The sequence below is a fragment of the Calliopsis andreniformis genome, chromosome 6, assembly GCF_051401765.1.
Source record: "Calliopsis andreniformis isolate RMS-2024a chromosome 6, iyCalAndr_principal, whole genome shotgun sequence".
Lineage (NCBI taxonomy): Eukaryota > Metazoa > Arthropoda > Insecta > Hymenoptera > Andrenidae > Calliopsis > Calliopsis andreniformis.
Window position 1 is genome coordinate 8,676,993 of NC_135067.1, and position 18,782 is coordinate 8,695,774.

The window sequence follows — 18,782 nt, forward strand, 5'->3', positions numbered from 1 at the left end:
CAAATAGCTTATTTTGAGGGGACAATTGAATTTGGTCCATATGGAAAATTGAGGAAACTCATGATTCATTTTCTTTTACGTCAGTGAAGTAATTGCAATCGAATATTGATTGAGTACACGAATAATGGTACTAAATATAAATTGAATACATGGTTCTTTTGTAAAGCTTTTAGAAACGAGGTACATAATGCGAGTTAATGAATTGTTTAGAGAGTGACCATTTTTTATTTGTAAATATCTGTGGCTATAAGGGAAAATGGTATAAATCACGTACTTCAAATATTTTTATTTTCGAGATATTCACGTGGAAAGTTTTGAATCTTAATATGTACTTGCTGTATTATGAGTTTACGTCTTACATTTTTCTTTTTTAAGGTAAAAGTTCCTTCGGTGCAAACTTCTGTTACTGAAAATGCAAATTGTTCCTTGGAGACTTCAGTTGAGTTGTAAAATTTAAATTTTTTGAAAAACTTGCCTCGTTTTAACTTACAGTCATAGATATGAATATTACTTTTCAAATTATTTCAATCAGTTTCTTTAGTAACTTTTTAGAATTCTTTAAAAAGAACTTTATTTAATTTACTTTATTAGATTGTGATGAAGTGTATCAAAATTAATGAAAAGCATAATTTTATAGAAAAACCATTTTTTCAAAAAGCAGCTGTAATTCATTTATTGATCATTCAATATTTGAAATAAAAATTTATGTACTTGTAGCACTCAGGATTAAATAGAATTTTACTAAATTATTTAAGACGACATACATTACTTAAATTGACAGTAAAAATGTTTTTCAAAACAGTTTTGAATTATTTTCAAGCTATTGAATTTTCTGCTACTCACATTTTAGTATCTTCATTAAATTATTTGAATCATCAAAAATTATTATTGTATTATGATTCATTGCAGAACAAAACAGGATACATTGATAAAATACAATCATGAATTTTTACACTACTCGTATCTGTAAAAGTTAGATAGTAATACGTAGTTTAGAAAGTTAATTACAAGAACAAGTAAAATCATAATAAATAATAAAGTAGCAATCTTTCTTACATATTTACCATTCTTTATATACTTTTTATTTCCACATATAGTATACAATATTAAAGACCTCATAAACGCGCGAAAAAGCAGTCTTTCAAAATATCTAAAACGCAAGTACAGCACTCAAGCCTTGCAACACATCTTGTTCACTTCACAAATACCATTCTCAGTACATCGCAAGCATAAATTACAAGATAAACGATAAAAAAACACAGCATCCCAATTTCGTCATGTCCACCAGCACACGAGGTAATTTAAATTAAAAAAAAAGGTACTCAGTCTAATCAATTCACTCCATCCAAAGTGCTCTATCCTCGCTTTACGCGCGAAGACACCCACTCACAAGCCTCTCGTAACGAAATCTCAGACTCGCAATTATATTTACATACAATCTTGCAGGCATCGCAGAGAAGCACAAAAGTAGCTAAAAATACCGTCAAAATAAAATCAAAATAAAAGGAAACGACGTCACCTTTTTTCAACATAATTTTTTCGTCCGCTGTACACGCCATCAATTTCAGCGAAAAAAAGAAGAAGGTTGACGACTACAGCGAGTCGACGAGGATGGTGGACGACGTTGGCGGGATTTGACGTAAAACGACTCGTTCGTGCTCGCGATGCTCGCGCGATAGATCACACAGGGGAGTTTCTGCGTGTCTGTGGGAATGGGTGTCGCGTGCACGTGTAGGGCACAGCGTCGCGCGCGCGCACACACGCGCCCCGTGTCGAGTTTGCACGCGCTCGTGCATGCTCGCGCACGTTCGCGCACACGGCGTCGCGGCTCTTTCCACTTTCCAGGTTTCGACGTGCCACGACGAACCGTGTAACGAGATAACTGGCCTTCTAACGAGATTGTCGCACGAGTGTGCCAGCGTCATCGAGGTTTTTCGCTCGAGACGTAGACGAGAGGGATAACGATGGGGAAATCGTGGAAACACTGTCTTTTCGAACCGCGAGAGAGATGCTACTCGTCAATAGTGGGAAAATGGTAGCTTGTGAGCTGAATGAGGCTTTTTCAGACGTTTATGCTGTGTCTGTGGTTTAGGAATTCTGAAAGGCTGCTTTTAAACATTTGACACGTTTCTTTGGTTTGTATTAATTCTCTTTGGTTTGTATTAATTGTCACATTGGATTGTCTATAAGGTGATCAGTTTAACTAGAAATCCTTTAATGAGTGTTGGCAGCACTGCTAACAAACCTATCGAAGGATTTCCTGTTAAACTGATCATTCTGTATGTATACTACCGTATATAAGTATTAGAACACTTCCAGGTTATTATACATTCATGATATACGTATACTTTTTACTTATGCTAATTGCTGTCAATTGTTACTCTCATCAGTATTTGTAAACGTTGTAGTCGTCTGAGATGAGGTTTGTATTTAAACCATAGCATAGAATGCTACTAAGTTATTCTGCTGATATCGCTGGGTCTGACTACTAAACATCGGCAGTAGAATAAGCCCCGAGTCAGACACACTTTATGCAAACTTTAGGCTTCTTTTGAAGGATTAGTAGCTCAAAACTGGTGTCTAAAATGCAATTTTGTTATTCTTGATTTTCGTTATACTTTGCATGTAGAATTATCCTACGAAATTTCTGACACTTGTACACACTTTTGAAGGGAGGCTGCAGCTCTCGAGAATTTCTGATAGGCGAAATATGGCTCTTACCATGACAAGGTGAACCATTCATTTTATAAAATTCTCAAGAATGCTAAGGAAGAGGTTCCTCGAGGCTACAAGTTGAGAAGTAGCAAATTATTAGGATGTTTTATATAGAATTCATATAGATTTATAAATCTTAATACATTGCTAAAGGTATACTAACTGAAATGAAATTTTTGTTGCTTATTTTCGTTAAAACAATATGAAATGGTAATTTATATAATTTTGAAAAAATGTAGAAAGGAAAAGGGGTTAAAAAGACTAGTCTGAACTTTGAGTAGATAAAATAAATAGCTCAGAATTAATTAATTAACTTAATGGATTACTGATACCCTATATACCAATACCATTATATGTACATAAACGTACATATCCCTAGGAAAAATTGAGTAGATAGTTCCAGCTTTGAAGCAGCAAAAAGAAATAGTTCTAATCCGAGGATATCTAGAAAAATTTTGCAAGATCTAAAATTAGAGCGATTCGAAGTTTCCACTAGTCTTCGAAGTGGTCTCTAGAAACATTTTCTAGTGCACTAGATTCGGTTTGTTTTATGCTGATCCATACAACGATCTAAGCAAAAAACTCTATCCCCAAGAGTCTGGTCGCTGTATAAAGCTAATGAAAACTTCTAGACTGGGTTGTTTAACCTAGAACATTGTAAAAATTCACTAGAGCGAACCATTATCTAGAAGCTTATATAGATCCAGACAGAACGTTGCTCGAATCTGCTTACTAATGGCAATGAAGCCTCCTTTTACAGAACGACGTAGTCTGTACGCATGCGTGTCCCTGGTGCTCATACACTGTCCTTATTTCGCGTTGGCAAACAGTATACTAAATTTGACATTATTACCTTAAGTGCACGATATTTTGTTAAGTCACTTGTGTGGAAGATGCTAATGTATAGTAGCAGTATTATTATACTAGTTTATGCATAAGTGTATATACTTTTTCGTTCGATCATAAGGACTTTGATATTCCATCGTGCTGATTGGTAGCGAAGGTGCCGAAAGGAAACCGTAAGTTAAGAGTTTAAAATAATTCTGAAACAAAGCCTTAAATTTTGCTATTCTTAATTTTCATCCCATTTTGACATGTAGAATCACCTCTTAAATTTCCCTGACACCTGTCATCGAACATCCTATATAAAGCTTCCTTCTGTCTTTCGTCAAAGTCAGTTTGACTAAGAGCTCATTTTATTTTCTTAACTTTCGATATTAATACCTCGAAGTAACTTTTCAAACGTATTTTCGCCACGTGTGGCGACACAGAATAATACAACATTGAAAGGCATCGAGCAAGACGCAGAAAAGGAATTGTCCTTGTAAATAGATGGCGTTTTCTGTTAGCTTTGAATTTTTATGCTCACTCGAGCGTATTTTTGTCGACGCTGTTCGACGAACATGCTTCTCGACGTGCAGTCGTTGTTTGCATTACCGGTTTGCATACGAGTACGTTCATTAAAGGTTTCGAAAGTCGACGTCGACAATGGTTCACGGACCTTTTTATTAACGACCTAAGTGACTTCATTTCTGTGAGTCATCGCTTCGCGTTCAGCGTTAGAAACGCGCTAGAAATGGCGCATCGCCGAGCGAGCTTTGAAAAGTGAAATAAATCGTGAACGATGGACTCATTTGAAGTCGATCGAATAATTTCCAGCTCGAAGCTTCGACAGGACTGAATTTGTCATCGAGATTCTGTTTAGTCTTGCTCTCACCATGAGTCAGAATAATAAAAACCTAATTGATATTTAACATTTCGACAAGTTTCCAAATGGCACATTTCACATTTTTATACTCCTGTAATAAATTTCAAATAATTCTATAACCGCCATAATCTTTAGACACATTTTTTTAGGGATATAAAGTTTTTCAAGAACTTTTAACTACTTTCATAAAAAATTAATATCGTTTTTTTAGAGTGACCATAAATATTAAGAGTTAAACGTAGATACTATTTACGATAACATGAATAATTGACTATACGTAAAGTATGTATGTATAAAGCTAGAAGAAAATCAGCAAACTAGATAGAAAGTGAAGCAGTAGCAAACAGACGAGTCTTTTATTCAAACATCTTTCTTCATACATATAACAGAAGAGAAAGCAGGTTGGAATTGTTCATCGATATTATATACGTGAATGTCATTGGAAACTTGAATGTCGCCAAAGGTCGATGCTTGCTGGGTGAAGCAACATTGTCATTGCTAATTAAAAATATTCTGTTTCAGTTAGTAAATCTCTCGTTGAATAACTTAAATTATTTAGAAAATAATTATAAATACTCTAAATGTAGCAAATACTGAGAACAACTGTTTTTTTAATTAATTTTTAAATTTTCTACTTTTTTCACTTTATGAATTTTATTAATATTTTAAAGTTTTTCTTAACTCTGTAAATATTTACACCGTAAAAATTGAAAACCAAAGATTCTTAACAGAAGAAGAAATATAAATTTCATTTTAGAGGTTTAAAAAATATTTAAAATGATTCATATGTTCGGTGATAATTTGTACATATTTAACGAAGAGAGTGATTGAAGGTGTCTTCTTCTTATGGAAAGTAAATACACGTGTGGACGTTTTTTTTAATGCTCTCACGTCGCGAGGAGATGTGAGCCTTGGGTCATGTAGTCGATGAGTCGTGCTTAATTGTAGTTACTAAATATAAATGGTTCATTAATTTTCCGTTGTACAGGTGACGAGGACTGCTAGACTTATGCAAGACTTGTGACTCAATCTGTAACATTAGAAAAGTCAAAGTATATGTAACGACGACCGATGAAATTTTATTTTAAGAAATCTGAAGCCCATTTTGCATTGCAGATGGCTTCGGTAATTTAATGTAGATAGACAGCCAATTCTATTGGTATCGGTGATCTTTAAAATTGTATCGTTTTAATAGAATATTTTAATTACTACCAATTTCCGCGATAAATGGAATACTTAATTTTACATAATTTCTAAAGATAGAAAGTTCTCAAGTTATAATTAAACTTGGGAAGTTGTTTGGTTCTTTTTTAATCCAAACGTATTTTTTTATTTTATTTAGCAACTTTCTTAGTTTTGAGAAAAATATAAGGAAGTTGAAATTTGCAGCAACAAATTTATACATATTTTTAAATTCTATATTTTCGGTTGATTTCACGAGACATTGTTAGAAATAAACTATTTAAATATAAAAAAGAATTAAATATTTTCCTCTTTAAAAGAACAATAAAACGTTGAATTGCCTAGAGAATGAAAGAAATTTTATATAAAATTTTCCATTCTTTCATACTTTTACAAAAGATAAATGTCTGTTGCTTTGCTGCTTAATATTAATGAGTCAACATTACATTCAAACTTCTTAATCTACATTCAAATCTTACATATCAAATGATAACACATTAGGTTCTCAAGACGAGCATTAAAATTAATACCAATTTGAAGATCTCAAACATAATATCACCTTTTGATTAATTTGAAATAACAAATTCTTTCAATGGAAGCCAACTCACAACCTGTCTTAAGTACTTATTTCTCAGTATCTCTCAGCTTTTAATTCCCTAGATCTAGTGACCAAAGATAAACAGACATTGGGTTAAAATTTTGTATGGGACTGAGCAACGATTGGTAATACTTTTGATATAAAAACAGGGGAGGGAGATGTTTAATACTGTACTAGAATATTTTCTATATTTTTTTGAGAGAATTTTATACAGGATAACTGTTTTTTAGTCCTGGGTTCAAAGGTTCAAACTTGTGTCGAATCAATCTGGCGGTTTGTGGATAATTTCAGTTTTGTTTCAATAAATAAAAACAAGGCGACTGGGTGAAAAAGCTATCAGGTTAAATCGATAGAATTGATTGAGTCAATATGTTTTTACATTACATTTCTACAAATTTTACTTTAATAAAGTTGGCAGGACTGGTTTTGCATAAATTATCCTTAAAAAAAGAGTCGAAATAAGGAAATCTTCTCTCTATTGTGATTCAACGTAGGAGCGGGACTTAATCAACATGCATTAAATATAGTAACAAATAACACTGCCTTGACTACAAAATACGCGTAATAATCTTGAGTAACGAGAGACTATTAATTAAAATCGAAAAAATTTACTCTTGGACGAAGCAAATCCTTCGCATAAAAATATTGAAGGAAAACGTGTTCTCAATGCAGAGTTAATAATGTTTTTCTTTTCTCTCACCAGACATCGAGGTGTTTATATCAAAACCCAATATTTTTCTTTCCTTCAAGGTTCAGAGTAAACTGAATTTTGTAAAAAATATTTTCAAGTAAATCTGACTTTTCAAGAAAAACATCGATAAATCGAAAATAATTCTTTTCTCAAGTATTTGCAGAAATTTATTTTAGTATATGAAAAAATGAAACCTCTTAAGAGGTGAGGCCCTATGAGGGCTTCTTAAGGGGTCGTTTTACCTTGTAGATAAGAAAAAAGAACATTGTTTGCGATTTTTTTGGCAGGATATTGAATACCGATTAATTCAAAATTTTGTGGATATATTTGTTAAAATATTTTGCTATGTCTTAGAATTTTTGCAGCACACAATATCGAGTGTTTCTACAGTTCTTGTTGCAGTGCTTGGCTGCATAGATGACATCTCAGGAATTAGTTATCTGAAACACAGAAACCAATTATATTCTTAATTTACATATGTGTTACTCATGAACTAGGATACTTGCGCTATCTGCAATAGTTTATTTTTATTAACAAAAAACGACCGATAATTGTGAAAAAATTCAGTAATTATTCATAAAATGACGGTCATTTCGCCATGTTCTAATTGTTTTAAAAAAATCCTAGTTCATGCTGTAACCACACATCTAGATTAAGCATATCTCTACTTTTTGTGTCTCAGATAACTGGTTCCCGAGATATCGCCTACGCACCCAGGCAGCGATCACGAAAACTGTTATTCATCGATCAATAAAAACTGTAGAAACTCGATATTATGTGCTGCAAAAATTCCAAGGCATAGCAAAATATGTAACCAGTATATCCCCAAAGCCTAATTAACCGCCTTTTAATATCTTGCCAAAGAAAATTACAAAAACGTCCATTTTTCTTATCTACAAGCTAGAACGACCTCCCAAAAGTAAGATGTCTACCCCCTTGTGCCCCTAATTCCAGCCTGACAAAGGTGATGGATCATCTTTCACATTCCTCTCTCTCTCCCTCTCCCCATACCCCCGCAATTGTCGATTCCAAATCAGATAACGCAACGTCCGCTGTTTCTAACCCATTGGAGTATCAGAGTGGCCCCAAAATAGCCCATTTTGCCCCTGGTTTGTCCCTGGTTTGCCCCTCGGGTGGGCAACCGTTAATTACTTCGGTCGTCGAGGTTTTTCGTTTTATTTAGGGTGGCGGTTAAAAGCGTCGCGTACCCCGCCGCTTCTGTCCCACAGTTTTCTCTCAGCGGAGGGACGGATGCGGATGACCACGTACTTCCCGTCTGCAGTCTCGGGCCGCGGCTCTCCTCGAGTCAACGCGCTGTTACTTGCCCGCAAGTGCAACCGCCGTCTCTCTGCGTCATCGTTTCACTTGCACGCTCGCCTGGTCTAAAGACCATCGCGTAGACCGCGATACGTCACGGCGAGGCGCGCTTTTTTTACCTCGACTCGCGTTTGAATTCCGCGAACCACGGCGACAGCGGCGGAGAACGTCACGTGGTGCAGAGGATGGTTCGTGCCTGGGGGTACGAGCTGCGTTGAGGTTGGTTCGTACTTTAGACCATGTGTGCTTGTAGACACGGTTTTGGGTAACTTTCTTTTGGCGAAGGTAAAGTGTATGTGACGTCACATACTGGCAAGTGTATGAGCTGTATATATATATATATATTTGCAATTTCGGAAGAGTGACATACCGATGTTTCGAACGTGTTAAGCTGTTTTATTGTTCGACATTAATGAGAATGTGAAAATGTTTAGGTTTCAGGAATTATACTGAATTGATTAAATATGAAATGTGCGTATTTTGGGAATTATAATTTTGCAAAATGTATTTGATAAATGTATTTATGAAACACCCTGTATAGGGAATGGCGCGTTAACTCTTTAAGTAATCGTTAACCTCTTGAAGGAGATTGACATTCAGTATCCCTCATAAGTATTCGAACAGTGTTGCATGTTGAGAAACATGCAGATTTCTTTGTAGTAACTGATGTAAATTTTTTACATTTGTTTTGTGTTTCTATTGTATCTTAGAATTAAGTATATAATAATTACAGTGATTGTATTTTTGGCAGTAATTAACGGTTAATCTAAGCAATAAATATCGGTTGTTATCAATAAATCTGCAATTTTCCAAAATTGTGAAATTGTTCGAATACTTATAAATGATATTGTACATGTCGATAATTATGAAAGTGGTTTAAGTTAAAAATCTTATATATTAACATATATCGCTCATTTGCTGTTATATCAATATTGCAGCAAATGAGCGATATATGTTGAGTTGGTAGTTATGAAAATTGTCCCAGTAAAAAATCTAGTAAAATTAAATTTATCGATTATTTAGTGTTGCTTCAATTTGCATTACAAAATAGGTAAGTGACAAATCAAATTTTTTTTAATTTTTTTACTTCGACCACCCATAATTATTGATAAATTAATTTCTTTGGAACATTGTGTACAGTAATTAACCGTCGAATTAAAACCCCTACAAATATTAAAATTTTTAAACAAATCTTGTTTATAAAACTGACGATACTCCTTATATATTCATTTCTTAATACTCAGGTTATTAGTGATAAATCATATCTACAATGAAAGTTATTTATATTATTCACATGTGAGTTATATTACAATTCGTTTTTACATTTTCTCTGCTGCATGATCAAAGGTTACGAAGAGAAAACGCTTGCTTGTTTCTTTAGCGTCATATTTTTTTAGTCACTCGGTGTATATCTTCCTGTTTATTTTTTTAATAACTTGAAAAACTTTCTATGCTCTAAGCTATAAAATCTGCATGAAGTTTTTTTACGCACATTATTTATCTATTATTTCTATTTGATATAACCATTCATTTGTGCCTGATGGCATCTAATTAGTTTTATCTAAATGAGAGAAACACTATAAGATCATATATTTATTGTCCTACTTTGATTTCACTAATTGTTTTTTATCGTTGCTCATTTAATAAATGTTTTCGTGAAAGTTAAATAATAAGTGTCTTTTATAAGAGTTATGAAACAATTAAAAGTATCTATTTTATAATACATATAATAATTAAATGTAGTCGATGCTCACATGTTCAACACCGAGTCTATCAATCAGTTACAAATAATTTAATAAAAAATTTGCAAAGCCTTAATTAGCAAAACATTAATGAAACAAAGGTTACGTGATATCTGAGTGCACAATATGTGTTTGATTATTGACGTCACGTTAACTGAGAGGCCAATAATACCTGATCTGCACGATTTTGATACAAAATCTAGTTAATTGCTATTTACAATATTACTAATTTTTCTCTTTTAATCTTTCGAAATAAACTACTCGATAAGAATACAAAACTATTAATTTTCGTACATGTTGTAGAAGGTATTTCATACTTTTCACATATTTTATAAAGAATCCATCAATTAAGAGGCTCATAAGAAAAATATCCTCTGCCAAATTTTACCATTTTTAAAATCAGAACATATTTAAATAACCAGAAATAAAATTCGCGATCAGTAAAACTATGACCTGTACCTATTATCAAAAACGTAATGTGTGTAATACGACAAATATTTTGCTAAACAAAACATTAATTTATGGAACTAGAATTAAAGATGCTAAAATACTTTTTCTCTCTGCTGGAAAAAGTCAAAAATTGACAAAGATCGATCTCCTTACAAAATCCTCAATTATCTCATTTTATTAATTTTCTATTAAGCAGAAAGAGTTAAAATTTTATTGTTAATAAAATTTTTATTGTTAATAAAATTTCCTTCAAAGTGATTATTATGTGAATATACTGTGCTTATAAGAGTTAAATTCAAACGCTCGATTGGTCGACATTTGAGTTTCCAAAACTTCGATCGCAAAGCTCGACATGGCCTTCCATCCACTTTCACCGTTTCCCATTGCGCGCCACTTTGTCGGCAGACATCGTGGTTTTATTGTCGCAAATGCCTAGAGAAATGTCATGGCTGCGAAAATCTTGACCAATCCAGTGTCCCCGCCAACCGAACCGGAACTCGTTTATTACGACACAAGAAATTCGCCATTCCTCTAATTGAGAGATAATGCAATCACGCTGATAAGGCTTTCTAATTTAACTGTTTCGAGATAGCACCGATCGTGCAACTTTTAATGTGTCTTCACCACTCAAAAGCGATGAGGTGGAAATATGGAGCTTAGTATTAATTCGACGATGTGTGGCTTGTTTGCATAAAAATACTTTCCTTTGACAACGTGAGCAAATCAATATTGCCCATAGATTTAATGAAAAAAAGGTATTTCAATATTTTGTAGAAAATAACGTTTTATAGACGCGTTTTATATTGCATTTCGTTATCGATTTATAGTGTAAATTGATCTATTGTTTGAATATCTAACTCTGTACTCGTCGATGACGATATTAAAATGGAGATGAAAGGTGGGAATATTGCTCTGAAACACTTAATTATTTTTGGACAAATTAATTTTTATACTTAACTTTGAAAACAGTTATATTATTTGTAATCATGTAGGATTTTAATTGTTATACGAATATTTTTATAAGTGTTATTAAAAATGATTAAGCGTTTGAAAATCTGAATTTTAATAGTATTAATGTATTTTAATATTATTAACATTCTTAATACTATGCTTAGGAACATTTTTGCAAATGTAAAATATTACGTTTTTATAATAAGGACTAAATTAAAGGGTTTCCAAACCTTATCCAAGATAAAGGTTATCCAAAATTGAAAATTTCAATATTTTTTAACCATTTACCATCGAAGATCTAGTTGCTGATAAAAACCCAATTTAGTATTTAAAAGCATTATATGAAATTTATTTTAATAAAAGATTGTTCCAAAAAATTAGTAAATAAATTGTTACCTATTTTGGTATTTATATGTGAAATTTAATAGCTGAGACATAATTTAAGTGATCAGCTATTGCTCCTTTTATATAATTCACTTTAAGAACTAAATTATGATTTAATTTTACTATTTTCGCACTTTTTGAAGCCAACATATATGAATAACAAACAATTTTTCGAATTTGGTTAATTCTTTCGTGAATACGTTAGAAAAACCATGCTTCTTATTCTTAAGTGATCAGGAACTGTGTCCTTAACAGTACCAAGAGTTTTGTTCATCAATGTATTTACTTTTACTTTTCATTGTTTTGGTAGGACAAAGGCGAAACAATGAGAATCAGCGAAGGAAATCCTGTGGAGACCACTGCGTGTTCTTCTGAATCGATGACCACTTCCACCGGAAGCTCGGGCGACGATTCTGCAGCGATTCCAGAACCTCTCCTTCCTCTCACGACATTCTCCATCGAGGACTGTGTTTACAGAGGCGAGGGGAACGCTAACGTCGTTATTGCACTGCCACAAGTAAGTCAACAGACCTCGTTTTATAGTTGCTAAGGTAAGACGTCGATATCTTCCTCGTGTTACATTTTCTAATATTTTCTAATATTCCGTGTACATAGAATCTTCGCAAGAAGAGAAAGTCTTCGTGAAAACATCATTTTCTCTTTCCTATTGATTTTCTTTATCTGTTGCTTTATTATCTTTCTTCAACACGTCGAATTTCATTGAAACAATAGCGTACCTGCTATAAGAAAAGTTTACAATATTCTTTTCGTTTGATTAAAGCATTAATTTATTATAAGTTATTCTAAGGACAAATCGTTTCAGTGGACTGCAAGCTGAAGTCTTTTTATGAATTTCTGTTGCATGACTCAGAACAAGTACAAAGATTGAACAAAATTGCTTGGTAATCTTTGAACTTCTTTCAAAGCATGCAAATGAAATTTTTATAAAAGGCAAAGTTTAAGTTTATTGAAACTATTTTATTATTCATTCTGCTTTGCATCGCTCTCTTTAACTGCTAGGAAGCTTATTTTATTTGCAATTGTACAATGAAGTATTATCGATTATTTTGGATAAATCTGAGAATATTTAGCGATTAACGTGAAGCATGTTTAATTAAAAAGAGAAACAGTAGTTTCTGTGTAATTAGAAAAAATAGAAATAAAAATGTTTGGGTTCTTAAAAATTATTTTACGTAATGCTTGTGAAATTTATAAAATGGGTCGTTAAAGTGTGAGGAGAACCTCTTTGTGTGAAACTTTTTACATGAGAAGTCTAGATTAAAAATACGTAATATCACTTTTTTCACTCCATTTGTATTTTACTTATTGAGAAACATCAAAGAAGTACTACTTTGAGTTTAAATGTCAAGGATTATTGAGATTTGTTTCTTTGCTTATTGTTATATATTGTAACTCAAAAGAATTAGTTTTTGCTGTTTACCTGTGCACATGTTAATTGTGTGTGAGGAAGGTGATCCGTCCTCCACACGATTGTTCAATTATGTAATCGAGCGAGTTTGACATTTAATTACGATAATTGACTATTGCTAAATAGAAATTTTTTGAATAATATTTTCATTATCTTTCAAGATCTTTTGTTTTCCGCGTTGAAAAATGGCGTTTTTAAAAATAGTACAATTTATTTTAAGTATTCATTATGGTACAAAAAACTTCAGAATCTAAACCTTGTGTTTTGGTCGAAGTGAACTATAATAACATTAAAATGTTACTTAAATTCTGTTGCAATTAAGGGGACGTTAATTTTAGCAACTATATGTACGTACATTTATTGATAAAAATTAGTTCCTTACCTTTTTACTATTCCATCATAAGCTATTTTACATCTATTCAAAAATCGAAAAAATATACATGCCTATTTACTAGTAGTTGCAAATTCTACAACAAAAATAATCAATATATTATTATCTAAACTTAATTGAAATAAATATCCTGTAGTTCATAAAGCTTTGCTAACATTTCACAGTATCACAGTAAACTATTGTAATAACAAGTCCAACACACGCAGTAGAATATCGTAATCAATCACCTCTAGCTTAAAAACACAAAACATGCTCTCACTAATGTCCCTCAATAGTGAACACAGTATAAACCTTATTAATTAAACAAACAATCAATGAGAAAACTTTTCCATAAAGTTTGCGCTTGCACACTATTGGCAGGCTGGCTATCGTCATTAATATCGACTGTCTCGTCAACGAGGGCATTTTGCCCGCTAAGAAATCAATGCTCCCAATGATGCCATAAACAGAATTTTCGCTGAATCGATAAACGCTAACAACGCGTTTGACGTACCGCATCATTAGGGGAATACGTTTGCTACTCACATAGCACGCGAATTTCTCACCAACATCTGTTTGTTTCAAATTCGTGAACACGTCACAAACAGTTTGCCAGCGCGGTGAATACGTGATTCGATCACTGCCAAACACCAGCAGTTCTTGTTTCCGCGCTCCCCTGTGTATTAGAGTCTGATTAGAAGCATGTAGCCTTCTGAAACATTAACGATATTTCTATGAATTTTACTTGATTTGTTTACTATTGTTTATGTATGGGTGAAATTTCATCCCATGTGAATTTGTTTTAATATTGTTAAATGAACCATCAGTTGCTTTTTTATTTATTTATTTGCCTATTGACCCTAAGCAGGGTTATTAGCAACGTGCACATCACTGTGCATATTAATATTATAAAAGTGTTTTCACGTAGTGGTTTAATATACGAATAAGTCAGAGGAGAGGGTAGCGTCCATTACAGGTCTAACAATAGTTTCTAGGGGGTAGACGTTCTACTGTAATTATAAAAATACCAAGTTTGGATCCTTGAAAGTGGATCGAGAAAGTCGATTTGAAATAATCTGTTTCAAAGTGTTGCACTTTGTCACTACTTTAGTGTGTTTCAACGGGTATCTTTTTGGTTTTTAACAATTATTTAGCGAGTTCAACCTTTCACTGCCCACGCCCACAACATATACGGGCAGGGCTGGTACACAGTACAGATATATACTTCGTACACACTAGGAACAAAGAAAACGTAATTTAATATCGTCAGACCATAATTTTACATAGGAGGAAAGTGGTGATATCATTTTACTGAGGAAGAAAAAGAACTTGGGTTTTTTGGAGCTAAAAATATATTAGCGATCGATTGTTTAATATGAGAGGGGCGTTAGAAGGAAACGATTAACAGGGGAAAAAAAGGTTGCTAAATTATGCTTATCTTTAAACCGGTTGTTTTATGAATCATGTGCGTGTTTCTGGAAACGGCTAGAAGTCTTACAAATTCGTAACTAATTTATAAACACGAGGAAGCCATTCTTACAGACATTGGTGTTGTTCACTGATCGATCTTTTTGTAGGGCTGTTCTATAGAATTAGCTAATGCAATAAGATACCGAAAAGATTGCTGCACTCTATAATTTTTTTCAATTATTAAGTATTTCATTTTTTACGATTTCTACAAATATTTGTGGCTCGTCAATTGGGTCACATTAGATACTGGAAAAGTGTTTCAAAAAACTAACAAATCTTTTTAAAATTCTATAAAATAGTATGTTAGAATATATTTAGAAAACAAATCAGTATTTAAAGAAATTAATAATTTCTCTTGCAAAATCCAAGTTCTTACTGGATAGATACCTACTACCTAATGTTCACAACTCAAAAAAGTGATTTTTGAATTACAGCTATAAATTAACTTGATAAATGCACCTCTGTTAATTATAAAATGTTCACTAGTTAAAGATCAATATTATAGAATTTATTCAAAGAACTCTTCAAATGTAAATTACAAATTATTTAAATAATAACAAGAAAATCATTCGATGCAAATAACACATAAATATTTATTAGACTAATTATTCAAATAAGAAACCTTCTAGTAAGTAAAATCACTCTTTATGTCAATATTAAGTATTTAATAAATAATTTTCTCCTAAATGAGTTTCTTCTTTCTCTGAAAACATACTTTTTTGAGTTGTGCCACTTTAAATATTCATATTCTACATAGAGATAATATTTCGAGTGTGCTTGTATTATCTAACTCTGATACAATAAAAAAATAACACCTTCACATTATTTGCTTTTAGCGCAAAATTAATAGTGTCGCGAAATGAATAATACCACGATTATTGATTTTATAATCAGACATTTCATAGTGATGGTATAACTCCAGTAGGGTATTATATTTGGCTTTGTTATTACATATCATGTCATTACATGAGAACAAGTTACGAACTAGCGTTGCATAATTACTAATTAATGGTCAGGATGTGAGGATGTGAGGTAATCTATGCGGTAAATAATTTATTAAAATACATAAATTCTCACATTTTCATCACCACGTACGAACTTTGTTCCATGAAGATTGAATTAAAGAATTCCGTGGGTTGTATAGATTACCTTTGCCACAGTATGCTTATTCATGAGATGTTGGCTTAAGAAGATCCGATGATTTGTGGTCTCTGAAGCGATGTTCTCACGTATGCAACAAGAGGCGTAAAATGCATTTAAGACCTCGTGTACACGCGTGTAATACAAAGTGCAGTGTAATGCTATAGTCTATAGTGATCTGTGGTTCACGGAATTTAATATTTCTATGTGTTCATTATAATGCAACATTGTTACTCAAAATAAATCTTTAGACTGCAGTTGAATTTTGATTATCGTTAATTTCACAAAACTCAAACCTGACAGACTCTTTCAATGCCTAAGTTTATTAGATTTCACAGATTACTATTAAATCATTGTTTAAGTCTCAATCGATGTTCTGTACTCTAATCGAGGTCTGATTAATCGAGGGTCTTCTGTAACTGAGATTATCATTCTAACTCTTTGAGTGTTATATACAATAAAAAAAAGCAGGGGCTACAAAAAGATTTAACTCTGATATTCTTTTATACACGTAAAATAATTTTATCACTAGATTTTATGGTACACTTTTTACACACTTGGTTGTTGTAATATTATAATACTTTACGATCGTATAATCTCTAAATTCTATTTTATTAGAGCATTAGCTGTATTCATATGAACGACGAATGTACAGTGTGCCTGAACGTTCTTATTGTTAGAGATAAGAAAATATGGGTTATAGATAAGACTACGAAATTTCCCTGTGGCACCAGCTAAGTATTTAAACTTGAATATTCAGAGTTGGATTAAGGTTGGTTGCACTTGCAGCGTTATGACAGAATTGAATATAATTCTCAGCAGGTGCACGAGATTGAACAAGTGCAAGGGACTAGGTATCTGATGACAGCTAGTGACTCGAAATTACATACATACCATATCAGATGTCACTTGTTTTTTCCATTATGGCGACGTGGTTTTGTTTTCTCCTTCTTAGAGTAATGAATGCATAACTAGGAAAGCTGCAGATTTATGCTTAACACGTTGACCGCCACGTTGGTCACATTTGACCGCAGATTGTTTTGTCTGTGACGTCACGGTGGTCGTCGGTGACCGGAATGCCTGATTATTAAAATACTTTCGTGGCGCCCTGAGCAAAGGATGTGAATTTCGCGTGGCGGTCAACGTGTTAACAGAATTCAACGAAACTTTCATTTTCCTAAAACTTCTGTTACACTAGATTTTAGACTAAAATAACTTGATGTAAATTCGAGTCTCCATTTGATGAAGGTCTGTAATAAAAACAAGTATTTAAACCTTGATAGAGTTTCAGTCGCGTAATATTTCCAATCGCTCTGGTTTTATGGTTGCAACAAAAACTAGTATTCAGTATCACTTTTTTTCAAAAAAGAATGATCGTGTAATGATTTCCCTAATAAACCCACATTTAGAAACAATCTTGGGATAATATTTCTTCTTTTTATTGAAGATATCATATTTTTAATAGTGTAGTATTTTTAATAGTGTAGTATTTTTAATAGTGTTAATAATTTCGAGGATTTGGATACCTACTTACGTTACAAAAAATATAAATCATATGAATCGTTCAGCTATACTGTAAAGTGAAAGTTCATTGAACATGACAATATTTATTTTTTTTCCAAGGAAGATTGCGTAATCGTTTTCACGACAGATTTGTATTTAAGAGCAGTTTTAGGACCGTATTTTCTTATGTTACTCTGTAAATAGGTATAGTAGATTGAAAGGAAGAAATGAATGGTTACGTATCGACACTTTGCGTAACAAAAATTATGCATGGCGTACTACAGCCTTTGGACATAACTTGTATGTCCGCTTATCTTAAGTATGCATGGAGCGTGGAGTTGCGAGATCAACTATTTTATTTTTACCTGTGTCTACCCACGACACTGTCCCAGGGGCTGGCAACTTTGTTTGACCGCAAACGAAGTTGATTTTTCCGACGACCAGGCCGCAAATGGAACTCACCTCGTATATTTTGCGCCATGTATATGTCGCTGAATGCACATGAGAATAGTCGCAAATGGCGTGGATAAATTTTTATAGTCTCGTACGCGGTATTTGGAGCACGTAATCTCGAACGTGGCAAACATTCTTTAATAAAACTAGACGGAAGAATTAATTTCAAATATTTTTGGTTAAGAATAGAAGCAGTATGCTCGACTTAATAGAAGCGTGAGCAGATACAATTTCTCGATATAGTTTCGGCAAAATTTCTCATTATTTTAAGCTGTTGTTCCATTTAGTTGTAGATACGAATGAGATATCTACATTATAATAGATTTAGAAATATACTACTGTAATTAGTAGTGTATTAGTATTACAAATATTAAGTACTTAATATTAAGTACTTAATATTATAATATATATTAATAATATATAATATATATTAATAATATATAATATTACAATATTAGTATTACAAATATTAAGTACTTAATATTTGTCAGCTTTAGATAATCGTATGAAATGAGATTTATAGGCAAAACTATATTCCACGATTGTACTTGATGTGGACAGACACAGTGTGTTTTCTATCCATTATAAAAATTATTATTGATATCGAGTTGTGAATCTATGAGTAGGTACTGTACTTTGCACACAAAAATTAAAAAATAGGTGATTCATGAATTCTTTT

At 32.7% G+C, this 18,782-nt stretch overlaps 1 protein-coding gene across 3 annotated transcripts in view; it reads left to right on the forward strand.

Moving 5' to 3' along the window:
- Ipk1 (Inositol phosphate kinase 1) overlaps nucleotides 1–18,782 on the forward strand; it is a 209,439-nt gene that overhangs the window by 158,667 nt on the left and 31,990 nt on the right. For all 3 annotated transcript variants that reach the window (XM_076380313.1, XM_076380314.1, XM_076380315.1), the window contains one exon: nucleotides 12,049–12,255. In XM_076380313.1, the coding sequence (XP_076236428.1) occupies nucleotides 12,064–12,255 (192 nt within the window). In that variant the 5' untranslated portion in view covers nucleotides 12,049–12,063. The remainder of the gene's footprint in view (nucleotides 1–12,048; nucleotides 12,256–18,782) is intronic.